This window comes from Porcisia hertigi, chromosome 5 (genome assembly GCF_017918235.1).
Source record: "Porcisia hertigi strain C119 chromosome 5, whole genome shotgun sequence".
NCBI lineage: Eukaryota > Euglenozoa > Kinetoplastea > Trypanosomatida > Trypanosomatidae > Porcisia > Porcisia hertigi.
This window is the reverse complement of record NC_090564.1, coordinates 170,001-197,500: the sequence shown is the minus strand read 5'-3', so window position 1 is coordinate 197,500 and position 27,500 is coordinate 170,001. Positions and strand designations below refer to the sequence as shown.

The window sequence follows — 27,500 nt, the reverse complement described above, 5'->3', positions numbered from 1 at the left end:
TACACATATAGTGTCCATAGTCGAACCCAAGGGAGTGCAACGCAGATAAACAGGCACAAGGCCACAAAGAGACACGAACACCATGCAGTGCAGTCCTCCTCCCCCCCCCATTCTCCCCTTTCAGACACACACACCAGACATCGCGGGCTCATAATTCCCTTCGCGTCTCCACCGTGCCCCCACCCTGTCGCCTCTGTGCCGTGGACCGTTACTTCGTCTTCATATTGGGCATCTGTGAGCGGCACATCTGTGTGTCTGTATACCCCCTCCCCTCCAAGGTCGGTGGAGCAAGAGGCGGTATAGAGGTAGAGCAGGTTGCGTCACACAGAATATGCACTCCCAGTAACGCAACAGGACCCTGTCAAACGTACGTTCCAGGGCTGAGGGGAACAAGAGGGAGGGGTGGGGGATAGGTGCACTAATCGAATGCGTTCCACACACAAAGTTGATCTAAGGAACATATATATATATATATATATATATATTTATTTATATATACATATGTGAACACGCGGTTCGCCGGTGTACACGTGCATGCGTGCACGCGACGGTGGAGGAGGAGAGATGGAGAGCAGAGGAGCGAGGGCAAGGGAGAGTTGTCAACACATTGCGCGCCTTTGAATCATTTGAAAGCTTTGTTTCCCATTTTTGGTAGCTTTTTTTTTTGACACGCACATATATACACATGTATGTATGTGTATATATATATATCCTCCGCTGTGCGTTGTCTTCTTCCAATGAGTGGGCTTGGCGTGTGTTGTGAGCCTACGCCCCCCCCCTCCTCCCCCTCCCGTTGTGAAGGGTTGAGAGACAGTGGGGAGGGGGGGAGGGGGGGGGCGTAGGCTCACAACACACAAATACACACACACACACACACACAGACACACACACATGAGCCAATTATCATGTTATGCACAAAGTCAATTTTTTTTTGAGGGAAGAAGAAGAACGGGTGGTGGTGGAGCTTGCTTGTACAATCGAGAGAATGCACTGCGTGTGTGGGGCGGAGAACTGAGTGTGCACATTCTGTATAGCCACGAGTTACAAAGTAATGCGGCCATACTGGGAGGTGGCAGAGAGCTGCGACATGATACACCCCAGCGCTGGCGGTATGGAAATCTTGGCGTACGTGCCGCGCCGCAGTGCTGCCGCACCGTCCCGACAGCCTTCGCCTTCGGCACACTCGACGAGGAAGGACCAGAGAGGTCGCAGGACGGCGGCGTCGCTGGCAAAGGTGGGGGCTGAGCGCTTGCGGCGCTTCCTTGACGGTTTTCGTGAGCCATTACCACCGTGATTCGTGACGCCGGTGGTGTCCTCGTCACCGTCCTCCGCGCTTTTGTCGCTGTCGTCTGGCTCCACGTCGTCGCTGTCGTCGTCGTCATCTCCACGGCGGCGGCGGCGGCCGTTGGTGCCATCCGCCGCGGTGGACGCTGATGAGGCCGCACCTGCCATCCACACATTGCGCGTGTCGCCATCGAAGAGCTCCCCAAGGGCGGCAAGGTGATCATTCTCGTCGCCTTCCACGCGGGCTGCTGCGTTACGCAGCTTTCCATGGCCTTCCGTTTGCTTCGGCGCCGCTTCCTCCTCCCGCGCGGCCAGCTCCTCCGCCCGCTGCACCATCGCAACACGCAGTGTGACGAATGTGACGGCAACACCGGTAGAGCCGGCACGACCGGTGCGTCCGATACGATGGATGTATTGCGTCACGGCGTCGCTGGGGGAGGCGGAGGCCGACCACGGTACGTCGTAGTTGATCACCAGCGTCACGCCTGCCACGTCAAGGCCACGGGCGAGGAGGTCCGTTGTGAGGAGAACACACCGCTGGCGCCGCTGGAACTGCGACACGAGAGAGCGCCGCTCCGACTGCGACAACTCCGAGTGCACGGCGGCAACCGATGTGAGATTGGCCAACGTCGGGTGTGTGTGCCGCACAGATGCACTCGACTTGGTGGGCGACGCTGCTGTTTGAGCACCCATCACATCTTCCTGGAAGAACAAGCCGTCCGGCGGCGCGCCAACAATGTCCTCGATGGTGTAGTACTCCTGCTGTGCGTAGAGATACTCCGCCTCGGCGCGCAGCTCCTCCCACAGCGCGTCGCACGTTGACTTCTCATTCGCGAAGATGATGATGGGCGCGGTGCCGTACACGAGCCACGTCACCAACCGCGCAAATTTTTGTGCGTGGATCATGGGGTTCAAGTGTCGCTGCCGCTGCTGCTGCTGCTGTTGCTGCTGTTTGCCATTCTCGGCGTGTCCATGTCGCCGAGACGCCTTCTGCGACCGTGCGTCTACCGCTGCTGTGGTGGGAACGTCATTCGCAGCGTCCATGGCCGGGGCGCCGGTGTCGGCGACCAGCTCGAAGGATTGACGAATCGAGGCACACCGGTATGGTGTCCGCACCACGTAGTAGCCAGGCTTGGCGAGGTACCGCTTCGCCACAGCTGCGCACGCCGCGCTCAGCGTCGCCGTAAACATGACAGTTTGCCGTGGCTGCGGGCATCGCTCCAGGACGGACACAAGACGTTCCTCTTGCTGCTCATCGATCATCCGATCCGCCTCGTCCATCACAACGAACTGCGCGTTGCCGAGCGAGAGCAGGCGGTCCTCGAGAAGCGTTTGCAGCTGACCCACTGTGCCGACGACGCAGTGCGCGCCGCGGGCGAGGGCGGCGTACTGCGAGTCGCGACTTTCCCCACCAACCACCTTGACAACGCGCAGCTCGCTCAGGTGATTACGAGCCGCCAGCGCCGCTGCAACAGAGGTCGCAGAATCGGAGTCCGTCGAGTTGGTCACACCCAACTCGTCCACCTCCCATCTTCGAATGCTGTCCTGCGAGACTTGCCCTCCTTCACTATTACTTCCTGTGGAGACCGCCCGCGACTGGCCGCACAACTGCAAGAGTGACGCCGTCACCTGCTCAGCCAGCTCACGCGTCGGCACAATCACCAAACTTAACGGCCCCAGTGAGATGCGGTCAGGGTAGCCTAGCAGCTTTGGCGCGCGGCAGAGCACGTGATGCAAAAGCGGCACGAGGTACGCTGCAGTCTTGCCGCTGCCGGTCTCCGCTACAGCGAGGATGTCCATTCCAAGCGCCGCCGCGGTAGCTGCACTCGTCGTCACACTAGCACTGTCCGCACTCGAGGCCGGTGGCGCCGGTCGCGGGAGAAGCGCGAGCGGTACGCACTGGGCCTGCACCGCCGTCGGCAGCGCGTACGCGTGCGTGATGCACCGGCCAAGCGACAGCGGCAGTTGGGCCTCCTCCCAGCAGCGAATCGCTGGCAGCGTGTCGGCTGGGGGCAACGTCTTGAGAAGGCTGCCTGGTTGTGCTGCGCTGGGACCGCTCGTCTCAGCGCTTGGAAGGGTCGGCGCCACCAGCTCGACGGTGATGCCCAGCTGTTGCCGGAAGACTTTCCAACTAGTCGAGGTCATGGCAGACCAGGGGTGCTGGGTCCAGTGCGACGCAGCCGGCACGTGCGCACTCGCACCGCCGATCGCCATCTCCGATGCAGTGTTGGTGGCGGCGCTGGTTGACGAGGCGGGTGTGATTGATGTTGCTGCGGACGCAGACGAGGGTGCCTTGGGCTGCTTTTTCAAAAGGCGTTTGAGCAGCGGGTCCTTTGGGCCGACACCGCGACGCGCTAGTGCTGACGTGGCCGCTGCTGCTGCCGCCGTCGAAGCCGAAGGCGGCACTGGTGTTCCCAGAGCGATGAGTGGCGGCGCAGGCGGGACAGCGGTGCCTTGTTGCCCTGTCGTACCAGGTGTCATGCCTGCTACCTGTACCCCTTTCTGCTCTTCGCCCGCACCATGTACTAGCAACCAGCGCAGCACGGGTGACGGCGCAGCAGATGGCTGCTGGCGAATCTTCGCTGGGAGGCTTCGCAGAGTGTGGCGGGCACGCCGTGCGAACGCCGAGTCGAGCAGGTGTGCCATCCTTTCCTCCGCGTTGAGCGATGGAGAATCCTTTGCCTTGTCCGAAGCAGCAGCACCGGGGGCATCATGAGCGTCACTAACGGCGATGTCATCGCCAACGTAGATACGCCATGACGGATGCGGCTGCATGTCTGAAGCCAGAGACTCTGGGCTCCCTACTGTTTCCCTTCAATTTTGGAGCTTTCTGTATGTGTATATATCGATCCCGTCCGTCTCCCTCTGCGAGTGTGTGTGTGTCACGGAGCAGCACCGACGGTCGAATCAACCACACGACGCACGCACGCGCACACACACAGACAGACAATAATAGGAGAGGGAGAGGGTGGGTGGGTGGGTGGGTGGGGGGGGGGAGAGGAGGAGGTGGGGGCTACAAATTATGTGAGCGGGTGAGTTTTGTGTTTGATGAAGTCAGGGGAAATGAAATGACGAGATGCAGGTGAAGAAGTGTGGAAGGAGGGAGGGAGGGGGAGGGGAAGGGGGTACGGGGGTACGGGGGGGGGGTCATGGCGCATACATACATACATACATGCACATATATATATGTATGCTTCTGTCATACATCAGCTTCATCCGTTCACTCATAGCCATGTACCCCTCTCCCTTCTCTCACTATTCCTCCTTTGGCACCGCCTTGTGCACAACTTTGTTCTTCCACACATCACAAAAGTCATTCTCGAGCGGCGTGGACACAAAATACAAAAAAAAAAACGATCACCCCTCCGCCCCCCCCTCCCCCCTCCCCCCTCCCCCGCACGGCATGTTCGAAGTTGTTTGCACCTGCGCGCGTGTTTGGGGTTTTGTAACACACTCATGCGGCCATCGAAAAAGAAGGAAAGGCGGGTGGGAGTGGGAGGCCATCAAGACACACCAAAGCCTCTCCAAACGTCCATCGCAGAGAAATACAAAAAAAAAAGCAAGAGCGAGAAGGCAGGGTGCCGTCTGAGGGAGGAGGGGGGATGGTGCTGGGGGTTCCTCCACCCTGCCTCCCAGATTTTTTTCGACTGGAAGATCGAAAAGCAAACATGCAAACAAACATCAATACATGAAGCGAACACATTCAAGAAGAAATGCGGAGACACGGAAGGGGAAGAGGAAAAAGCGGCTGATGCAGGGAGACAAGGCTCTCGATTCAAGACACCATGCGAAGAAGTCGAGGGAGAATGTTGGCGAATCGGTGATGTGCTCTGCCCGCCTTCCTCTCTCGCTCGTCGGCGCCATCATGACTTGCGCTTCTTTCTCTCTTTGCGTATCTCTAGATCCATGCCAGATCTATAGTATGACCATCCGTGTCATGAGTTCCTTTCGCTGTCCCCCCTGGCGTCCGCCCCGCCTCGCCCCCGCGCATGCGTCTACTGTGTCACTCAGGGAGTCACGCATGAGCACGGGAGAGAGAGACGACGGGAGAGGTGCAGGGGGAAGGGGAGGGGGAGGGGGACAACGAGCGTGGGGGATGTGACTACTCCCTGCGTCAGGCGACATCTTCTATTTTGAGAGAAAAGAAGATGAGTGGTGGTGGTGGTGGTGTGCGTTTGGGGGAGGGCTTCCGTGCGACTCACCACCACCACCACCACCAAACATACGCCGCCTCTCCTGTTCGTCTTGCTTCCTCTCATTGCGCCCCTGAGTTGCTTCACGTAAACGTAATACGCGCTCACGTACGCACACGGCGACCGCTGCAACACACATCATTCGAGAAGTCACCACACACAGTGAAGAGGGCCGTGCGTGTGTCTCTCTCTCTCTCTCTCTCTATGCAAGTAAACGAATTGTCAAGACAATATCGACGTATATGAGAACGATCGATGATGATTTTTTTTTTGCGTGTGTGTGTGTGCGTTGGGGGGGGAAGGTCGAAGGTGTGGTTAGCCGCTGTCTTTGCGTGTACCTACGGGCTAGAGCGCTGTCCACAAACACGACACCCAGCCCGCCTGTGTTCCCGCCCGTTGCAGCTCCACTTGTCTTCCCTTGCCCTCCCCAATGCCCGGTTGGCTCGCTGCAACCGTAAATCAGACCAACCCCATCAAGTCCCTCATTCAAAACGCACTTCTGGCGCACGTAGGCACTACACACACACATGCACACACACACACAGACACACACAGCCTTCAGTTCTTGAGCTAGCCCTTCTCTGTAGCTTTAGAACCATCCATCACTGATGAATGAAGCCACATCCCTCTATATGCTTCACAGACCCCCTCCCCCAGACACACACACATATATATATATTCCACTGCACACAAGCGCAAGCCCACCTGGGGGCGAGTCTGTTGTGTGTGTGCGTGTGTGTTGGGGCGGGCAGGCAATAGCAAGACCTGTGCCTAGAGCTCCATCAGAGCGTCCAAGTCCGCTGCTGGTGGTGCTGCTGCTGCCGCCGCCGCCGCGCTGACGTACATTTTTTCTTCACTACGGCGCTGGCGACGGTGACCCTCGCTGACGCTCTCTCCTCCCTCAGCAGCCGGTGTCCTTTGAGCCGCCGTCGGGGATGTCTGCATGGAGGCCATCTCTTTACTGAAGCTGCGACTGTGACTACGACGATGACGGCGCCGATACCCATTCTCGGCGGGTGGGATGGCGCTGCTGCTCACGGCAGCGTCCGATCCCGGTTGCTGCGGCAGCCCACCGTCGAAAGCAGCTTTGCTTCTTCTTCTGCTGCGGCTTCTGCTGCGGCTTCGGCTGCGACGCCTGTGGCGGGATGAGTCGTCCCTGCCTGTCGCACCATGCCTTACGGACGTCTGTTCTACCGGCGTGGTTTCTAGCGGGTCGGCGTGCCGGTGATCGCGCGTGCTGCGATGGCGGCGCCGCCTGTGAGACTTGGACCCGCCGTCCTCGGCCGGATAGTGTGTTGCGGTCTCTTGCGTCGCCACCATTCCAGTGCCTAATTGCGAGTGCTGTGGTGACGGTGCCACTTGACCACCTGGCATCATCGTCATCATTCCTGCGCCACCGGGGCCCATCATAGGCGCGTACTGCGACTGCATCCAGGGCGGTATCATCATCATCATCTGCTGCCACTGCATGCGCTGCTGCATCAGCTTCGTCATGGCCGGATCTCTGTCAACGTTGGGGTCCTCACAGCAGTTGAGAAAGGGCTTATCGGAGCCGGTCAGGATCATCCAAGCCTGTCGCGAGAAGCCAAGCCGCTTGACATCCTGGAAGTCCATAAAAAACATGTCGGCGCGGATGTATGCGGGCAACTGCGACAGCGGCAGGGCGGGGCGATACATCCCGATGCCTTGCTTGCATGTGGAGCGGATCGCGAGCCAGGGCAAGAACAGGGCGACCCAGACCACAAGCTCCAGGCAAAAGTTAACGAGTGGCCACGCGAGCAAGATGGTGACAAGGATGAGACTTATGTTCATCTTGCGTGCGTACGCAACCCAGAAGGCATTCAGTGGGCCCGTCGTGTGCTTCTCGTAGAACCCTGAGAAGGACCAAAAGGAAAGGAAGATGTTGCACGTCCACAGGAATGCTGTGATCCCGGAGACGAGCCATGCGATGCGCACAAATTCGTAGAAAGGAGTGTCGTAAAACCCGAAACTGTTGTCAGGGCCAACGCAGCCGTCACTCGGTGGTTTGTGGGGCTGGGAGGCATCACTGGGGCTCTGTGGATGCGCTGGCCCCAGCTGCTTCTGAAACTCTCGGATGAAGGCTTGCTGTTGCTGAGGCGTCATCTTCATGAACTCTTCCTGCTGCTCTGGCGGGATCGAAGGCAAGACAGCGGACAATCCATTTCGATCCGCTGTCCTCGTGGCGGACGAACGCCGCTGCTGCTGGATCAGCAGCGCATAGACAAAAGTAAACAGGCTGTACACAGTGGCCAGTAACCACAGCGAGTTACGTCCGTTCGTCCAGAAGCTGAGCTGCACAGCAAATACATTCGCGTTCAGGTTGCCTTCCATGCACACCGTACCAAAGCTGCCGAAAAGCTTGCGCGGCGTGCAGCCAGGCGGGGCGTATGGGCTGCCGCCGGTGCGTATGCGCGTGCTATCCCGGCGAATATACTTCTCTATCGCTGTGCTCAGTGCCTGTGTGTCTTGCACATCGAAGGTTGAGAAAATATCATCCTGCCCCTGCGTCCCAATCACCACCGCAAAGCCTGCGATTGTGAGCACGCACAGGACGCAGGAAGCAAGCAAGGTCCAGTCAAAGCATCCGCATGAACCCCCGCAGCAGCACGGCTCTTCACCCGGCAGCGTAGGTGAGCAGCAAAATGGATCGATCGGCTCGCCAGGTCGCTGACAACAGTTCCCCTGTTCCGAGCCGCCGCAGCAGTCTTGGGGGCTGCCGCACAAGCCTTGCGTGGAACCGCAGCAGGGGCCACAGCATGGTTCCTGGGGCGCGTACACGCCGTGCATCATCATCATCTGTTGTGGTGACATCCCGAAATTGGACTGTTGCTGTCCCCACAAGCTCGTCGAGCTGTTAGCAAGCATGCCTGGGGCACCTGAAGTGGCAAAGCCAGCGCTGGCCGGCACTGTCGCAGGATGACCACCGCTCATCACCGTCGTCGTGCTTGTCATCTGGTTCCATTGCTGCTGTTGCTGTTGCTGCTGCTGCTGCTGCTGCTGCTGCTGGGGACTGTAACCAAGGAAGGCTGGTGGCTGTGGCTGCTGTGGGTACCACTGCCCACTAGGGGAGCGGCTGGATACGGAGTGCTCCATGGACTCTTATTGTTGCTTGAGAGAGAGAGAAGCAGGCGGGGGGAGGGCGAGATGAAGAGACGGAGTGTGGGAGAACAAAGCTGTGTTGCAACCAGCGTGTGTGTAGGGGGTGTGTAGGGGGGGGGGGATGAGAAGACTCAAAAAGAGCAAAAAAAAAAAAAAGAGAGATGAATACACGCAAAGTACAAAATCACGTGCGTGAATCTGGAGGGGGGAGAGTGGGGGGGGAGGAGGGGGGAAGGAGAAGAAGGGTGGGTGAAAATGTGATTGATGTGCCTCACTCACAGAAAGCCTCTCACGCGCACTCTGATGCAGGTGCGCACCATGTCTGGAGGGGGAGAAGGGATGGGGATGGGAAGAACACCGGACGCACGCACATACCTAAATATATATGTATGTGCGTGTAACATATGTGGTCAATGCTACAAGGTAACGCTGTGGCCATATCTACAGTTTTGCGTGTGGAGGGAGGCACGAGGGAGGAAACAGAGTTTGCAGGCAACTCACGCCTGAACGTCCGTCACGTTCCCCCCTCGTGCCCCCCCTCTCTCTCTCTATAGTTTTTGCTTCCCTGTGACCCGTGTGTGTGTGTGTGTGTGTGTGTCGCAGCGTTTGTCTGCACATCACGCACGCACACGGGCCAAACGTCATAGGTATTCAGTGGGTTGTGGGGGTGGGGAGGTGAAGGGGGCGATAATGGGCATACACAGAAATATGTTTCGTTGTGTGTGATTTCTTCAAAAGAAAAAAACACTCACAACAAGAGGGGGAAGGTCCGCTTGCTAGACATTTGGTTTGCCAAGGAAGCTGAACTAGAAAAAAAAAAAGAGGGCAGTTATAGTGAGAAGCGGGACAGGGGGGTGCGGCGGCCGCGGTGGCGGGGAAGTTTGGGGGGGGGGGTAGTGATACGTTGAGCTGCAACGCCTAGGTGTGCGTACTCGCCCCCCCCCCCCTCCCTCCGTCTACTCCTCATGATAAGGGCACGATCCACTCCCAGTTTCATCTGCTCATATGTGCCGATACTCGAAGTCTTCAGGGTTCAAGCCGGCATCGTCAATGCTGCTGTTCGTCTGGGACAGCTCCGGCGCACCTAGCTTTGTCAACCCACGCACCCACCACTCCATCTCCTGCTCCGTCGTGATGGTCTGGCTCTTGCCAAAATCGAGCTGCAGCTCCATCCACTCTTCCTTCACGATGCCGTTTTTACCTGACAAGTTCTCTTGTGTGCCCATGGCCCACATCCCGCGGTCGTTGATCTCAAAGATGAAGGCGTTTGTGAGCTTCAGAGAGTAGTTCATGTTCAACGAGGGCACAAGCTTCTGCCGCCCCAGGTTCAGCATGCGGATGAAGCGGTGGGAACAGCGGCACAGCGGGTCGGGATCGGGCACCACGGGCTCCCAGACTCGCTGGGTCTGCCCTGCAACGTTCATCCACAGTCGCACATCGGGCCTCATGCGGAAGAGAGAGAAGGTCTCCGGCTTGATCACGTACACCGGCGCCTCCTCATCCTCTGCGCGCGTCGGGTTACGCTCACGGTCGAAAAACTTGGCGCGCCAGTCGCTGCTGCTCATGCGGCGCATACGTTTTTCGTCCTCCTCCTGCTCCCGCCTAGCGATGTGCACGGCCTCCTCGGGCGCTTTGCTCTCATTCTGTTCCCACATGTCCTGAGCGATGCGGTGGATGACGGGGTGCCGTGAGAACGTTCGTTCCCACACCTCCGCCTGCAAGTCGCCACGCAGCAGCTCCATCGGCCCAGACAGGAGCGATCGTGGCGGCAGGACACCGAGCTCCTTGAACCAATGGAACAGCTGCGGATCGGTGTGACCCATCATAAGGCTGCCCTTGGCGCAGTCCTGTAGATTACGCACATGCTCAGAGCTTTTCGGCACGGCGATGACGATGGACCAGTCCTCCTCGCCGGCAAACTTGTGAAGGGCGTGTGGTTGTAAGTCACTCTTCACGGGCAGCTCTGCGCCGCTATCACTGCCACTGCCCACGTCATCGTCCTGCGAAGATTGTCTACCAGTCCCGACGCCACTGTCGAAGCCCATGGCAATACTGGATTTCTTCAGACTGCGCATGTTTGATGTCGTGAGCTGCGCCACACGATATGTCCAGATGTTATTGTAGAAGCGCTTCGCATAGGGCTGGCCGAGATTGGACTTTACTCGTGTCTTGATCGACCGGCCAGCGACGCCCCGTGTGAAGGGAGCGCGGGCAGACGTACCTGCGTGCATCACAGGACAAGGCTCGAAGGTCTGTAAAGCTTTTCTGTGCCCGTGCCTGTGTTGTATTCCCTCTCTCCCCCTCTCTCTACTCCTCCTCCTCCTCCTCCTGTCTCTACGTGCTCGCCAAGTATATAATTTGGTTTGTGATGCTCGTTACGATGCCAGTCAGGACTACGCAGGCGTTGTGGTCGTGGGGCGAGCGTTTGCACATGAATGCACACCCATGTACGTACTTGGGCGATAACGGGTGAGTCTGCACCGAAGCGTCGATCAAGTCCACAGGGATGGGCAGAGGTAGCGATGCAGAGAGGGGCCAGTGGGAGGAGGGAGGGGGCGCGGGAGCGGTCAGATGGTGGTGGCGGCGTGCATCACACTGGCTAGTGTACTCAGGAAAAAAAAAACTCACCGTGCATATCCGCTGCTACCTCCACCGGCTACGGGGAGGGCTGGTGAGGCGGGGAGGAGAGGGCAAGTACCCGCCCCCCCCCCCCGCTGCCTCGGGTGCGCGGAGCTGCCTCACACCCTCCACAGCGCGACGTCGTCGTCCTTCTCCCTTCATGTGAGTAGCACCGCTAGTGATATCACTCAGATCGGCACCCATTTTGAACTCACATTGTGTGTTTATCATCTTTTTTTTTTGGCGGGGGGGGGGGAGGCAACACGTGTTCCCACAACCGAGAGACATGTTTCGCTGGGCAGAGATGATGATGACAGTTGAAAGCAAGCAAAGCTAAGGAACGGAGTCAGCTACTTCCACTCCCTCCTCCCTCCCCCCCCTACGATGATGTCTTAAGGGCATGCGCCTTATCTGTCGCACCCACCACTCTACTTTGACGGTCGTGCCTGCCGCCCCTCCCCCCAATGCGACGCAACAAGAGAAGGAAGACATATAAAACGAACATAAGCAGCAGCACCACATAAACCTTCAGGCCTCTTTGGGTTTTCACTACTGGCGCGGCACCCAAGTCGATTTTCATGATGAGGTCGTCAAGATAATTGGAGCTGGTGGCGGTGGCTGGTGCAAAAGAAGCAGCGGGCGTCCCCATTGCATCAATCCCGTCTCGGGTGCACAACGGGTTGTTCGGCGTATTGGCACACGGCGAGTAGCTGTTGCGCACGCTCGCCATGGCAGTGCTACGTGGTGTCAGGGACTCGCTGCGCATCGTATTGATTTCTTCTTGAAGGGCGCGCAGCTCGTCGGTGGACTTGCGTCGGGCAGCAGCCAAAGTGCCGTTTTTGTGGCCCGCCTTGCTTTCACTGCTGGGGGGCTGCTCAGACGCAGACGAGGCAGGCTGGCGATGACCCGCCTTGGTTACGTAATGGCTGTTCGGGACGTGCGGCTCCGAACTACTCGGCATAACAAGGCAGGCCTCGGGAGGGACAACAATCTTGGTGGCCTCGTTGCAACCGGCCGGCGCGGGGTCGCTGAGGCGCAGCACCACGTTCTCCATGTACACTTTCAGACTGATCGCGCCTTGGGAGCCGAGGTGGGCGCGCGGGATGGCGCCGGAGTCTGTGAGAGACCAAATCCCCTTCACCACACCTGTAAGCTGTGCCGCGTCAGTAAAGTTGTTCAGGATTCGCTGGAAGGCAAGCGGCTCAGATTTGATCACCACGTAGTCAATGGCGAAGCGCTCTTGATACGCTTTGCCACTCGGTGTGGGTCTCGAGACTCGCGACGCGGCTTGCTGGGATAGAATGCTGTTCCGGTGACTGCCCCCGTCGTCGTCGCCACCACCACTGTGATTTGGCCGGAGAGTGAACCGTATTGCCGTCCTTTGATTCAATGTCGGCATTGCGGCGCCGATGGCGTCAGTGAGCAACAGTGCGCCATAACGGGGTAGGGCGCGGAACAACTGCGGCGTCGTACACTTGACCTTAAAGATGACGCTCGTGTTCGGCGCTAGCGATGCGTCCACCGCGCTCCACTGTACGGTTACGATGTTATCTCGTGGCTCGACCGGGAAATACAGTGCGTCGCAGGAGGCGGTGAGCGTCATTTTTTAGTTTTTCAAGTTTTTTTTTCGATGGAAACGCGAAAAAAAAAGAAAACAATGTCGGGCGGGGCTGAGGGAGGGAGGGAGGGAGGGAAAAGTCCGCCGATATAACGCCTCACACAGCAGCAGCAGCAGCACAGATTGTATGGCCGCGTTTCCCCCACTTTTTTTTTCTCCCTGTGCGTGGATGCAATAAAAATAGTGTGTGTGTGTGTGTATGTGTGCGTATGTATACATAAATACGTTGAGCACAGGCTAGGGAACTCTTGATGTGGCGGGGAGGGTCGATAGATGCATGTCGGGAACAGAAAAAAGAAGGGAATGGGGTGGTGGTGGGGAGGGATGAGGTGATCATGGGGGACGAGGATGAGGTACGTCACCCTGAGACTCATGATGGGTTGCGACCCAAGAAGAGCTAGCGGATTTTTAAAAAAGGGGTGACGGGGGAACCGATCACCTTGGGTCCTCTCATGAGAGGTTGACCCGAAAGGGGGGAGAGGTCCTTCCCATTACGGCAGACCTCCTCCCTCCTCCCCCCCCCCTCCCTCCCTCCCCCCTCCGCACCGACACCCACTTCCCTCCTTGCATGGCCAACTCCTTCAGTCCGTTCGGCCTCTTCCATCTCTGTTTAGCCCTTTTGCCGATGTGCAACTCACCGTTATCGTCCTGTCGCTGACGCGTCAGCGGCCACCTCCGCGTTGCCGTTGGCGATGCTCACACACACACACACAACCCCTGGGTCTATTGGATATGTCAAAGACAGCGCAGCTAGAAGGGCAATTCCGGCGATACAACACCGGAACAAAAGGAGAGTTGTGTAGGGGGGAGGAGGAGGAGGAGGAGAAGGGGGGGGGTGTAGTGGAGGATAAATAATACGCCCCCCCCCCTCCCTCCCCTCCCCCGGCCCTTATCCTTCCCATTCTTCCCCATCCGCATTTTTGAGTTGTCGTTCGTCTGCCCTCCTCCCTCCCCCCGTCGCGCGCGAACCCTCCACATGTCCACCGAAATGCGAAGAGGAGAATAATATGTGAGCTGGTGCGTGTGTGTGTATGTGTGTGTCGTTCAGCGGCAGCGATGATAGAAGTTCTATATATATATATATATATATGTATACGCGTGCGAAAAAAATAAATACGAACGGATTGTAGTGTGCTACTAACCTCCCCCCTTTTTTTCTGCCTCCACTACCATCTCTCTCTTTTGGATACCCCCCCCCCCACACCCACACACCCACCCACCGGGAGGGTCATGGAAAGCACGAACAAGAGCAAGAGGAGCTGGTGCTACTGCCACTGCCACCGCTACTGTTGCTGCTGCTGCAGTCGCGCCTCGCATTCTTCTCGGACATCATCAAAAAACGGGTGCTGCATCGCCTGCAGTGCAGTAATGCGGCGCTGTGGGTCGTACCGCAGCATCGCCCTCAGCAATGCGATGCCCTCTGGGTCGAGAGTAGGAATGTGTTTCTCCAGTGAGGACGGCACCCAGCTTGGGAACTCGGCGTTGTAGTGTGGCAACCGCGACACGCCAGGCCACACACGCTCGTTCGGGGTCCCCATGATGCCAAAGATGTTGATGAGCTGCGAGTACTCGCCCTCGCCTCGGAAAAGAGCGCGTCGCAACGCCAGCTCAGCCATGACACACCCCATAGACCACATATCCACGGAGGGCAGATAGTAGCAATCGCCGAGCAGCACCTCCGGTGCACGATAGTAAAGCGTGGCAATGCGGTAGGTGTAGCTCTGCATGGAAAGGCCAAAGGCCCGCCCCATGCCAAAGTCTGCCAACTTGACTGTTTGTTCATCTGCGCTCACTAAAATGTTTCCGGGTTTGATGTCCCGATGTACGATACGCCGGCTGTGGCAGGCATGCAGAGCGCTCAGCAGCTGGTACATCATGTGCTTGAGCTTTTTGCCAACGATGGGGGTCTGTCGAGTGGACAGCACGCTGCGCAGATCCTTCTCCATGCGCTCAAAAACGATGCACAGCTTTTTTTCCTCTGTGAAGAGGTCCAACAGTTGAACCACATTTGGGTGTCGAATTTCTTTCAAGAGCGACACCTCACGAATCGAGGAAACCGAGAGGCCCTCCTCGCCGGAGTTCCACTGACTCGTCTTCACGGCAACGGTGCCCCCCTCGACAACGTCCGTGCACAAGAACACTTTGCCATACGACCCCTCACCCACCTTGTGCTGGCGTTGGTAGCGCTGGAAGCCCGTCAGCCTAGCAGGGACGGGGGGGCTGCTCCGCACAACCTCTGCAGGGGCGTGAAGAGGCGAAGGCGCTGCCGCCACGTGCATGGTGTGTGGGTTTGGTGGTGGTGATAAAAGTCGTGTCGGAGGACAGATGCACACGGCGGAAGGAGCCAAGTGTGTGTGTGGGGGGGGGGGGAAGAAGGAGAGGAGGAAGGGAGCAGCAGCCAAGATGGTGCCTGACTAGCGCACCGCGCGTTTGCGGATAACTGTGATGGCTGTCTGTGTGGATGATTGATTGTTTGTCTCTGTGTCGATATTCCTTTCTATATGATTGCCCCACGCTCCTCTTTGTCTCCGTGTAGGAGTCTGTGTATGGGATTGGCGCAGTGTGGCTCTAAAAGTGATCGCGGAGGAAAGGCAAGAAGAAAGTGGCTTCCTACGGACGCCTCTGTTGTGTCCTGCAGGAGCCACGGCTGTGGGTGTGTGCTGCTGCTGCTGCTGCCGACGACGACGTGTCGACCCTTCCTTTCCTTCCCCTTCCTCCCCAACGGTTCTCTTGACGTGGGTATCGAGGTAAATGATATTCTATGGCTTGTCGCTTCTCTTTCTTTTTTTCCCCTCTCGTGTGGTGAGGAACATCCGACGTTTTCTTTTTGTTTTTTTGAGGGGGTGAGGGGGTATGAGAGAAACTCGTCCCCCCCCCACAAAACAAGAAAATAATCATGCGAGAGAGAGGAGGAGGGGGAGGAGGAGGAGGCAAAGAGAGATGAACCGATAAAAGGTGGCGTCAACGTATAATGTGATGTGTTTCATGACGGGAGGGAGGGGGGGGGGCACATGCGAATGCACGATTGCGTGGGGGCGGAGATCGACGTAGGTAGGTCAACTCACTCTCACCCCCAGGCCGGGGGAGGGGATGTGTCATCGATGCGCTCACACCGAAGAGCATGCGAGAAGACCGATGTGCCCAGTGCTGACGTCATGCCGCGTGATCCTCACAAGGGAGGGGAGGAAAGGTGAGGGCGACTTTTTTTTCCAACGGGGTACATCCACCAGTGCATCGATGCTGCGCTCATCCGCACGGGATGTATTCGGGGGGGGGGGGGGGGAGGGGGGGGGGGGGTCAATGCAATCGGTTCCGTGCACACTGACCACACCATCCTCGTTGTCCAGTCTCACCTGTCATCTTGTACTCTGTAGGCACACACACACGCTGGCAGCGCGAACTGCTTTTGTCCAACAGCAAATATACCCCAAACACAGACACCCCGGCGTTTTCGCAGCCCCAGCGCACAAACCAACAGTGGACTCGGAGGGGGGGGGAGGGCATTGGAGCAGACTTGACACACACACACACACATACACAGCCATGTCAGGATCTCTCTTTTGCCCATCACGCGATGTCCGGCCGGAGAGCGATAGAGACGATTTGCGCGCCGCGGATGAGCCGCACGCTTTCTTCTCCTTCGCCGTTGGCGGCAGCGTCAAGGCGAGCGCGCTTGCGGGGCTGCTGCTGCTGTTGTCGACCATTGTCAATACCGCCATCCAACCGTACTGTGTCCGTGCTTGACCAGTGCTGTACCATCACGTTGCAAAGGTCGTCAACACTCAGCAAAGTGCCACGCACCACTGCCCCGCCGCTGCCGCCGTCGTCGTCGCCGACTGGCATGAGCGAGATGACAACCTGTTTGTGGATGTGCTGTGCGAGATATGCGAATGGGTCAGTCGGGGCACTACTCGAGATGTTGGCCACACCCGTCCTCTCCGTTGCGCTGCTGCTGGGACCCACGCCCTCATCCATCCCAGAAATGGAGTCCATTCGGGGTCTTGCCTGGCAGTAAAAAACAGAAAACAAAAGAGAGAGAGAGGGGAGGAGAAGCCTTGATGTTATATTCCTGAGTTGTGTGTGTGTGTGTGTGGTCAAAGTGAGAGAGAGAGCGAATGTGATAAAGCAGGGGGAAGGAGGGGGGAAGGAAGAGAAAGTTCATGAGGAGTTGCACTGCAGAGTGAATGCTTCGTTCCTCTCACGGCTTGAGCATAGTGTCGCGTACTGTACAGCAACCTCGTCTCCCCCCACCCATATATATATATATATATATACATATACGAGCGGTGTGTGTGTGTGGTGCTGCATGCGCATGCTTTCACCACTATGATTGAGGTTAGTGGGAAGCGGGGTGGAGTGGAGGAGTGTGAAGAGGCGACGGGTAGGAGCAGTCAAGAGGATAGAGAGTCCTCCCCTCCCCTCCCCTCCCCTCTCTCCGTTATCTTCATGTCTCGATTTGGATGTATTCCGTGATATATCAGGGCTGTCCTGTGTTGAGACTTCGTACTCTGTTTTCCCCTCGCTCTCCCCCTTTTTTTTCTTTTTTTCTTGTAGCATGAGCGATGATGTGCAGAAAAACAGATGGCGATGAGGGGGGGGGGGGGTTGGGGGTTGGTGGTGGTGTGCGAGTCGAGGTCCACAGAAGAAAAAAAAGAGGCATGCGTATAAGCTTCCGTGCTCGAATAGATATGGAGGAAGACGAGGGAAGGGGGAAGTGGTGTAGAGGGGGGGGTGGTGGTGGTGGTGGTGGTGGTGCACTACTGCCTGCTGTATTCACAACAGCCCCCCGGCTGGCGCTGATGACTGAAAGATAGTCTCCAGCCATCCCACCGTGTCACCAGTGAGGTCGTGCAGTACATTCGATACGCACTGTTCAAGTACTAGCTGCATCAGCCCAGCACGACGCACATGAACGGATGTGGCGGCCGATATGAGGCTGTCGTTGCGCGAGTGGAGGAGGGGGGAAAAGATGGAGGAGGGCTGGAGGCAGGCCGGTGTAGCAGACGCATTTGTCCGTGCTGGGTTGAGGTGGTCGAAACTGGAAACACCCTCGCTGCTCACCGTGCTGGAGCCGCCCATCTCTGCAGCGTGCGCGGCGCGATCTACATCCCCGCTGCTGCGGCGACCGAAGATGTTGTGCTCGCCAAACGCGACAGGAGAGCAGTTTGGGTCGGCGCGATCACGCGGTCCGTTGGCCGCCAGCTCGACGTAGTAGTAGACAAGCCGCGCCACATCGCGCGGCCGCAGGTCTCGCATGAAGAGCGACCGCACGTCAACGCGCGCGAGGGCGTCGTCGCGAATGCGCCGCGCTGTGCGTAGGCCATCTTGGTTTGACTGACCCTCACTTTGCTCAAGCAGTATACAGCGTGAGGCGTAGTCCATCAAGTCGCTCGCGATCCGCTCCGCCACACCGCGCAGTGCGATGGCCCAGTCCGATGGCAGCCTGTCGCGCACACCAGCTTGCGCGTGCGCACCATTCGCTGTGAGCGCACCCTCGACGACATCGGTAGTCGTCAACTGCAAGGCAACCTCGGAAGACGGTGATGCCATCTCCAACGGGAAGAGGTGCGCCAGAGCCCTCAAATTGCCATTCGTACCTGCATCCTCGACCTTGCCGCCCTTTGAAGCAAAGTGTGGTGTCGGCGCAGCGGCCGTGTTGGGTGACGGTGCCGCCACGCCGCTCGATGATGCTGCGTTGCCATCAAAGCTCGGGCTTGGTGGTCCAAAGGTGTCAACGACGCCGTCGCCGTTGCGCCCCAGTGCACTCGTATCTTTCTCGATGTCTGTCGGGAATCCATTGCCACCACCGCCGCCGCCGTCGCCGCCACCTCGCGTAAACCCCTGCGATTTCTTCCCTGTGGCTTCCACGCGGTGGCGCGCACGTCGATTCTCGAGTGTGACAGCACGCACCAGCCCCACAGACAAAACAAGCGCAACAGCGCTAGCCGAGAGCGCAGCGGTAGGGCCAGCCTCCCGGACATGGGTTACAGCCTCTTCAGACGTCACGTAGCGCGCCGCGACACGTGCCACCTCGCGGTTCGTCAGGTAGCGGTTTTGTTGATGTGCCACCGCCCTCTTCTCCGCCTGTTGCTGCTGCAGCTGAACCGCGAGGCTGTTCGGTGCCACCACTGCGCTCACGACGCCCGACAGGCTCGCGAGTGGCGTATGCGCGCCGGCGATGCCTTCATCAGCCACAGCGGCAGCGGCCGGCGACGACGACGGAGAGATGTGCAAGGTGGTCTCTCGGGCATCGACAGCCATCAAGCCTGGCCCCATCTCCACGATGCGAAGCTTCTTCCTTTCTGGGTGTATTGCGTCCTCTCCGGTGCGAGCGGTCATCAGTGTGCCACCACCGCCCGTGGACAAGCCGCACCCACTGTGAATGTTCAAGTCTTCCACAGTGCTTGGCTCGAGGCTGGGTGCCATGGAATGGGCAGATGGCGGCGGCGATCCGAGGTTGACCTTCACAACGCCGCAAGACGTCACGTGCTCGCTCTCGATGTTCAGTCCTGCGGACACCCCTCGAGTGGCAGCGAGGAGAGCGGCCTCCTGAACCACCTGCCCCACCAGAGAGGTCGCCACCGCCGCCACGGTGTCGGAAGAAAAAGGCGCAGTGGTGACCACAGTCGCATCTGCGCGGGGTTCGGTCACGTCGTGCGGCGACAGCGAAAACGGAGTCGGTGCGTCCAGCTGAAACGCCCGCAAATCCTCTGCGATGGCCGCGGCACCGCTGCTCATCCCTTCAACAGCCGAGATCCCCTCATTATTGGCGCCGGTGGCGGTGTCGCCATCACTCGCCAGAGATCGGCTCTGTGGTTGTCGTGCACCACTAGACCCCCATGATGGGGTCCGATTAGCCAACATCGTGGCCGTCGTCGTCGTGTCAACTCCAGCTCCATTGCCGCCGCCACCACCACCACCGCCGCCGTCTTGCCGAGGAAGCAGCGGGGACAAAAGGCGGTGCTGCTGCAAATCGAGCGGTAACGGCACCCCAGGGGCAGGGAGGGGGGCATACACCGCGTCGTCGTCTCCGTCGCCGTACGAGGAGGTTGTCGATAGGCAGTGCAGTGAGGACGACGCGGCGGTCGCTGCGCCAGCGGCCCCATCCACACCACTTCTTCCACCTCCACGCACGGCTGAGGTCGTCCATGTGGTGGTGTTGGTGGTGGTGGTGGTGGTGGTGTTCGCATCCGCAGAAGAAGTCGACAGGGGCGAGATGATGTTTTGTTCTGTGGCCAACTTAATGGCGGTCGAAGCCTCGGCTGCGGCTTCAGCGACACTGCCCTCCGCATCATCCCCCGCAAGATCCTTGTGCTCGCCCTCCGCACATTGCACGTGCGACACCTGGCTCCCTCCAGCACCAGTCGCGGTCGTGGTACCATTAGCCATGAGAGTCGGTGGCAGCGTCACACTCCTTGGCTGATGCGCTTGTAGCGGCAAGCACCTCGAGGCTGAGTTGAAGCTGCCCACCTCCATGGATGCAACGAACGCGTCCGAGCCGTCAGGCGGGGGTATATTGAGCTGGGTCGATCTCTGTGCTGTGTCTGCTGGAGCCATGCCAGCTTCGTTGATGGTGCCACTGACACTCTTCTCGCCACTCCGCGCCTCTTTAGAGACATCACGGAGAAGATCAGCGAGAAGGCCGTCAGCGAGGCGCACGAAGACGGTGGGTGACGGCAGCTGCCAGCACTCGTCCACGTGTCCGTAAGATACGCCACCAGCGACAGCGCGTGGAGATGCATTGGCAGAGGACGACCGCGAAAGAGGCCGTGATGGTGTGCCGGCCATGGCATCTGCTGCTGTTTCACAGCTCTCTTCTTCAACGCTGTCGACGTCACTCACGTGCGTCTCCTCTGCGCTGGCGCCGGGCTCTTCAGTACCGTCGTCTGCGGATGGGTGCTGCAGCAACTCGACCTCCGTGGCGGCATCCATTTCTGTTTCCCGCTCATCTAGCGACGCGGATGCTGGTGGAGCTTCGTCGGGGCAACCCTTCACGACGGTTGTCGTGCAAGCCGCTTCCGCGTCCGCCACGGCGGCAGCGTCGTGCAGAAATCTGAGAATCAGAGTTTCACTCAAACCCGATAAATGAGAACACAGCGCCGTCGCCTGCTCACGCTGATGCTGCTGCTGTTGCTGCGGGTGGTGGTGGTGGTGGGGGTGATGGGGCTCCAACTCTTCCGCATCGACCACAACTTCGACCTCCTCGGGCTTGCGAGCTACCGCAGACGCCTCCTGTCCCAGTCGCTTTAGTTCATCAAGCGCGTTGCCGTACATTTCACAGCGTGTCGCCGCCTCTTCGCCCTCCACCTCCTCGCGTCGATGTGACTGGGCCTCCTCCTCAACTATTCTATTGCGTTCAGCCGATGCTGCCGCGATGGAGACGAGCTCTGCAGCCGCCGATGCTCGCTGCTCAAATGCCTGCTGCGCTGCTTCGGCCAAACAATCGTTCACAAGATCTCTAGACAGGTTAGCGACAGAGGAGCAGACTGTCGCAGTCTGCGCTGCTGCTGCTGCCGCTGCCGCTGCCGCCGCTTTCTTCTCCTCCTGTAATCGATCGACCTCCTCCATCTTCTTGATGCGTGCTGCTTCCTCGATCATCTCCATTTTCACCTTCAGACGGGCAGAGGCTTCCTCCTCCTCGGCAGCGGCGGCCTGCTGAGCGCAGCGGCGGGCCTTCTCCTCTGCTGCGAAGCGCACTTCTTCAGTGGCCATCGTGAACTGTTGCTGCAGCCGCACCCATGCCTCCGCTTCGGAAGACGCCAGTGTACCCCGGCCTTCATACTCGCCCCTCTCAACCGTCGCCCTCCTCTGCATCATGGCCTTTGCCTGAGCGATATCCTCTTCCTCCCTCCTCTGTCTGGCAGCTTCACGCACTGCGGCAGCGACTGCCTGCTCGGCCTGCCGCTGTTGTGCGACGGCATCCGTTGCTGCTGCTTTGACCCATTCGTCAAGCACAGCGTCCACGGCAGCGCTCACTGCCGCAACGCGTCGCTCCGCTGCGCCCTGCTGCGCAGACAGGCGGCCCTGTGTTTCCACCACCTTCCTCGATTGTGCATCCTCCTCCACAGGCACATCGCACGGTGTCTGTCTGGGGTTGGGTGCATCGCCCGACTGGGTTCTCTGCGCAGCTGCTGCAATAGCATCCCTCATCCACCCATCCAGCAGCGCCTCGGAGCGCCGAAGGTCTGCCTGCCACTGCTCCTCGATAGCGCGCCGTTCCGTAGCTTCGGTGTCTGCTGCACCCAGCAGTTGCGCTTCCGCAGCGACCCTCTGGGCAGCACGCCGTACAGCAGCCTCCCGTTCTCTTTCCTCCTCTTCATTCTTGGCGGCAGCTGCTCGCGCGGCTTCCTCCTGAAGCAGTCGCTCCTCCTCCTTCCGCCGAGCCTCCGCCGCTGCGAGGACAGCACGCTCGACGCCGTCCCGATTTGCTGCGCTGTACAAGTCCCTCAAACGGAGCTCGTCGCCCTCGAGGGTGACGCGGGTCTCTGCTTCAGCAGCCAGAAGAGACGTCACAGCCTTTCGAGCCTCTTCAGCTCTGCGGCGCGCTGCGCCTTCCGCCCGTCTCAGGTGCTTCAACGCTTCTACAGCAGCACTCTCCGTCGCCGTGCGCGCAGTAGCTTCGTCGTTCTCTACGTTCCTCACAGCTGCAGCGAACTGCTCTGCCTCGGCTGTTGCCAGTCGCATCTTCTCGTCCTCGGCCGCTGCTACAGCCAGCGCTTGCGCTTTAGCCAAGTGAAGCGCCATGGCGTGAGACGCCGCCGCCGCCGCCGCCCCCTCAGCAGAGGCGTCAGCATCGGCACATGGGATTTCTCCTGAAACTCGTTCTGTGGCGAGCGCGACGAGCTCCTCCTGATACCGTGGAATGACATTGGTCCCCAGATGTGCATCGTTTTTATAAACGGTGTCGTCTGTACTGGAGGCCGTTACCTCTTGTGTTTGCGCAACATGGGAGACCTTGTCGCTGCGGCAGGGACCAGGAGAGAGCGACCGCGTCTTCTCGAGATTTTCCACCACAACACTTCGCATTGGAGCCGAGCATGCACCTTCGATGCTGCACCCTAGCACTGGTAGCGGGGTGGCCTCGATGGCGTTGGATCTCCCAGTTGCCGCAACATGGCTCCCCTCTGCCGCTGCTGTGGGAGCCGACGTCACCTGCTGCTGCTGCAGCCGTCCGCGAGGCAAAGAAATCGGCACGGGCTCCGCCCACCTCTCCGACGAAGGATGCGACAACGCCGCCGCCGCCGCCGTCGCCGCCAAGGAGGGAGGCAGACGCAGGGCTATGGCGACCCGCTCCTCCTTGAAGTTTGCCCAGTGTCGCAGCCACCGGCGCTCCCATCGGTGCGCGATCTCACGTCGCAGGTGCGCCTCCGCGAGGACGATCGCAAACGCAATCGAGTTGAGCAGCACGAGGGAACCCTCTGCTGGCGGCGTTGCGTTCCGTCGCGGAGTCGCTGCACCGCGAGCGCCAGCGTGGCCGCTGTTGGAGGCCCTACCCGTGCCGTTGAGGATTGGCGTGGAGAACTGTGCGGAGACGGTGGTGGCACCCACACAGGTGAACGGCGGTGCCTCCGAGTCAACGCGGACGTCGTGGCCGCCGTGACGGTGATGATGGGGCTTTCCGTGAGGTCGCTGTCCGTAGGGATTTGCAGCGCATTCCTCCTCAAACCTCCGCTGCGGATGCCGTCTCTGGGGATGTCGCAAGACGCTACTTGGGCTGGAAGACCACTCCGCTGACCCCTCGAAGAGGGCGACGCCTGCACAACGGTGCGCATGCGATGATGCCCCAATAGGATCAGTCAACACCGAATGCTTCACTGCCGTCACTGGAGTTCCTGCTTCGACTTCAGCGGTCGAGGTGACCATCGGGGGAGTGATTTTTTGGCTGTGCGCGCGGGCATCGGGTTGCTGTCGGCGCTGTTGTGCCAGTTTGAGGGCCTTGACACGGGCGTGGAAGTCTGCGAGCTCAGCACGGCTGGCCCCGCGCTCCTTCAGTGAACGGAAGGTGCGAAGGAGCTTGCCAGTTTCCTTGATCTCCTGCAGTAATCGCGACGAGGTACATGGCAGCATCGGTGGTGGTGTCCCTGCTGCGGCGACCCCCAGGGCTTGTGTGTGGGCAATAGACACTCCATATGACGCCACAGACCCCCCGGTGGCCGATAACGGAGCACCTAACGGCGGTACTGCGGAGAATGAGACTGTTGGATACGGAGCTAGAATCCCTACGGACTGCAGACTGGGCTGCGCCAGTCCTGACTCCATGGAGTCCAGCCGAGAAATGCTTACGTGAAGCGATGCAACCCTGAAATAGATGTGATGGTGGTGGTGGTGATGGGGGGTGGGGGGAAGGGGGGGGGGTCGGCGTTGCCACCAGCCTGACCTTTGGCTGCCTCGTCGCTGATCTAAAAGACTAAGGGGGAAAGGCGAACAGATGGGGAAACACAAAGGCAGGAGGATAAAACCTAACTTGACAGTAAAAACGCACAACCTCTACACAGGGGGAATTGCAACTCGCGGGTGGGCGAAAGCGGGGGAGGGGGGGAGGGAGGGGAAGGGGGCAAGAAGAGGGGGAGAGGAAGAGGCAGAGATCCACCGGCGTATACATACACCCATACATGTGGGTGTGTGTATAGAGAGAAGTTGAGAGTCGGCGCCTATTTTTTTTTGAAATATATATATATATATTTTTTTTTTGGGGGGGGAGGTGGATCTGGAGACAGTGGAAGAGAGGGAGGGGGGGGGGAATCCCCTCTTCCCACGGGCCATCCTCATCTCCTCCTCATCTCTCCTCCTCCTCCTCTCCACCGCTGCGGTGCAAGAAAGTAGGCGAGCTTATCATCTCTACTTGGCCAGTGTGCGCATTGGTGGCTACACACTCAACGAGAGGAGAGCCACGAAATGTGGGAGGCCAAAGGCCAATGGCGCTAACCCGAGGGAGCTCAGAGAGGGCACACACACTGCTGTGTCAGGCGTGACATGCACAGCCGCACCTCAAAAGAACGGGGACATGTGCCCTCCTCCTCCTCCACTGCTCCACCCTAAAGGAAAATCAAAGAAATAAAAGAAAGGACAAGGCTCAAGAGTAGTCATTACAACTACTGGACACACATGTAACCCATCTCCCTCCCTCCCGCAAAAGGTATGCGGCAAAAAAAATCGATAAATCAGCGTGCACACCAGACACACAGGTGCACACACCCCCTAAAACAGGCAAACAAACCAAAAAAAAAGCAGATATGACGATCCTCTCTTGTGCCCAATACAGGCATGCATCTTGGGGACACCTCAGACACCTTCTTTCCCTCCCCCCTTCCCTCTTCTCCGGATTCACAAAAACTTGTCATCTGTTTGCTTCATCAAGAACGGTGCCACACGCATACACCTTCATTGGATGAGAGGCAACGCCAGACGGTGTGTGCGTGCGTGTGTGTGTGTGCACAGGCCGTGTCTGTTTATGTACCCCTCAAGTCCCTATTTTCACAATCGCCTTGCACCCGCCCTTGACGTAGACATCGTCCCAGACCTCTGGCAGCTTCTCCAGCGACGGTGCCGTCACGATCGGATACGATATAGAGGCTTCCTCCAGTGCCTTTAGCACAAATTCTAGCTTTGTCTGGCGCTCGCCGTGCGACATGGCGTTCAAATACGTGGGGGCGAACAAGCCAGCCATGGTCACCTCATTGTAGATGAGGGTTGAGCCTGAGATGAACAAACCGAAGCCGCGCTGTGCGCCGTACGTGACAACGTGCGCCATCGGGCCAGTGCACTTGAGAAACGAGTCGAAGTAGCGGCCACCGACGCCGTTGAGGTAGAGGGCAGCGCCGCGTTTGCCGACGGCGGCCTGCATTGCGCGCGACCCAGCCCCATTGTACTCAAAGACGTCGGAGTTGTACTTTGCGTGTCGTTGTTTGGCAGCAGTAAAGCGGTCACCTGGGGTGGCAGCAGTGAACATCTTCACCCCATACGACCTCGCCAACGCTGACAGAGCCAGCGAGGTGAGGCTGCTGCCACCGTTTTGGATGACGATGTCGCCCTTGTGCAACCGGGCAAAGCCATCCAGCAGCTGCTGGGCTACAAGGAAGTTGGATGCCGTCACTGCCAAGTGCGTTTGCTTGGGATTGATCTTATGGATCTGAGACACCGGCACCGCGATGTGTGTCGCCCATGTGCCGTGCAGCGGCGATACCCACACCGTGTCACCCTCTTTCACTGGCGATGACGCCGTCGCTGTTGCACCCCCCGCTGCTGCTGCTGGCGCACGCACAACCCTACCAACCCCTTCACATCCGGCGATGCGTGGGAAGGGTGTCATGTTCACGCGTTTGCGGCCAAGTGCCGTACCGTTCACGACAGCAGCATCAACGCGGTGTAACGGCGCCGTGATCATCTGCACGACCGCCTCCCCCTTCCCAGGGGTTATGTCAAAGCTTTCGTATGAGAGAACCTGTCCAATCGGGCCGCAGCGGGCGTAACGCCAACCAGCTGAGGCAACTTTGGACATGTTGGGAGACTGCGAGTGAAAAAAAAAAGGGGGGGAAGGGGGATGGTTGTTATACGGTTCTTCTCGATTGGATTCTACATACACACACACACACACACACACACACGAACTCGCAACTGGGTGGGTGCTAGATTAGAGCTCGGTTCCCTCCCTCCACCCCCGCTCCCTCTAGTATATATGGGAAATAAATGATACTACGACTACGTCACAATGCCTAGCAAAGTGTGTCCACTAATGTGTGTGTGTGTGTGTGTGTGGCCGGGTGGAGGGGGAGGGGGAAGGGGGTATCGAAGAAAGCGATGGCACACAAACCTCCCCAACACACAGCCCCAACACACACATACACACAGAGAAAAAGGATGTGAGACGAATATAGACCCTGCGTGCGGGTGTGGAGCGCGTCTAGGGATGACTTTTTCGTGGAGGATCAGCAAGAAGAGAGTAGCCCACTTGAGTGTCAACCTCCGTGCGTACAGGCCACTGATCACTCCGTACACCCCTCCAGGAAAAAAAGGGAGGGAAAAGACGGGTGGCCTCCCTGTGTGTGTGTTTTTGAAAATTTTTTTCGTTAGGGCGCTCTTGTGCGTGTACCTGCTACTACACTACACTAGGAGGAAGGAGCCGGGAGAAGGGGGCGCGATGGCAGTGATGGTGATGCCGTAGTGGTGTGGAGAAAAAGCAGAGCGGCGGTGTTCAGAAGAGAAAGTCGAGCGAAGTAGAAATGGCTGAGCTGCGACGGACAATTGGCACGTGGATGCAAATTGAGGGTGGAGAAGAGGTCCTGTCATGGGAGGTGCGCGCGTGTGTACAGGCGCCACTATACACAATAGCCCTCCCCCCTCCCCTCTTCTTCCTCATAGACATGGACATTAGTGATGGACTCGTTTTTTTTGTCTTTCATACGCCTCACTCCCCTCTCCTCCTTCCCTCCCTTCCCGCATACACACACACACACACACAGGGTAAATATGTATGAATGTAATATATACTCACCCCGTGTGTGTGTGTGTGTATGCGGGAAGGGAGGAGGGGTGAGTGAATGTGCGATTCTTTTCCCCCTCGGTGTTGACAAATAATGTGAACTAGAAAGAAGAAAACAACAGCCAAGCTCACAGTCTACTACTCTCCCTTTCTCTTCACAACCGCCTCCCTCCCTCCTTTCCCTGCT

General features: G+C 58.6%; 8 protein-coding genes across 8 annotated transcripts; all 8 read right to left on the bottom strand.

Moving 5' to 3' along the window:
* Window positions 1-1,041: 1,041 nt before the first annotated feature.
* On the bottom strand, window positions 1,042-4,059 carry JKF63_07386 (uncharacterized protein; the record flags this gene model as incomplete). The annotated part of the gene is made up of 1 exon (XM_067903325.1): window positions 1,042-4,059. One exon carries the CDS (start codon window positions 4,057-4,059, stop codon window positions 1,042-1,044), a length of 3,018 nt encoding a protein of 1,005 aa, XP_067759635.1.
* Window positions 4,060-5,822: 1,763 nt separating this feature from the next.
* JKF63_07385 (uncharacterized protein) lies at window positions 5,823-8,591 on the bottom strand (the record flags this gene model as incomplete). Its single annotated transcript, XM_067903324.1, has 1 exon — window positions 5,823-8,591. The coding sequence occupies one exon, from the start codon at window positions 8,589-8,591 to the stop codon at window positions 6,249-6,251; it is 2,343 nt and encodes a 780-aa protein (XP_067759634.1). The 3' UTR covers window positions 5,823-6,248.
* Window positions 8,592-9,598: 1,007 nt separating this feature from the next.
* JKF63_07384 (uncharacterized protein) lies at window positions 9,599-10,828 on the bottom strand (the record flags this gene model as incomplete). Its single annotated transcript, XM_067903323.1, has 1 exon — window positions 9,599-10,828. The coding sequence occupies one exon, from the start codon at window positions 10,826-10,828 to the stop codon at window positions 9,599-9,601; it is 1,230 nt and encodes a 409-aa protein (XP_067759633.1).
* A 767-nt stretch (window positions 10,829-11,595) lies between these two features.
* Window positions 11,596-12,819, bottom strand: JKF63_07383 (uncharacterized protein; the record flags this gene model as incomplete). Its single annotated transcript, XM_067903322.1, has 1 exon — window positions 11,596-12,819. The coding sequence occupies one exon, from the start codon at window positions 12,817-12,819 to the stop codon at window positions 11,596-11,598; it is 1,224 nt and encodes a 407-aa protein (XP_067759632.1).
* A 1,298-nt stretch (window positions 12,820-14,117) lies between these two features.
* On the bottom strand, window positions 14,118-15,113 carry JKF63_07382 (uncharacterized protein; the record flags this gene model as incomplete). The annotated part of the gene is made up of 1 exon (XM_067903321.1): window positions 14,118-15,113. The coding sequence occupies one exon, from the start codon at window positions 15,111-15,113 to the stop codon at window positions 14,118-14,120; it is 996 nt and encodes a 331-aa protein (XP_067759631.1).
* A 1,288-nt stretch (window positions 15,114-16,401) lies between these two features.
* On the bottom strand, window positions 16,402-16,827 carry JKF63_07381 (uncharacterized protein; the record flags this gene model as incomplete). Its single annotated transcript, XM_067903320.1, has 1 exon — window positions 16,402-16,827. One exon carries the CDS (start codon window positions 16,825-16,827, stop codon window positions 16,402-16,404), a length of 426 nt encoding a protein of 141 aa, XP_067759630.1.
* Window positions 16,828-17,607: 780 nt separating this feature from the next.
* Window positions 17,608-23,901, bottom strand: JKF63_07380 (uncharacterized protein; the record flags this gene model as incomplete). Its single annotated transcript, XM_067903319.1, has 1 exon — window positions 17,608-23,901. One exon carries the CDS (start codon window positions 23,899-23,901, stop codon window positions 17,608-17,610), a length of 6,294 nt encoding a protein of 2,097 aa, XP_067759629.1.
* A 1,393-nt stretch (window positions 23,902-25,294) lies between these two features.
* Window positions 25,295-26,332, bottom strand: JKF63_07379 (uncharacterized protein; the record flags this gene model as incomplete). Its single annotated transcript, XM_067903318.1, has 1 exon — window positions 25,295-26,332. One exon carries the CDS (start codon window positions 26,330-26,332, stop codon window positions 25,295-25,297), a length of 1,038 nt encoding a protein of 345 aa, XP_067759628.1.
* Between the last annotated feature and the right edge of the window lie 1,168 nt (window positions 26,333-27,500).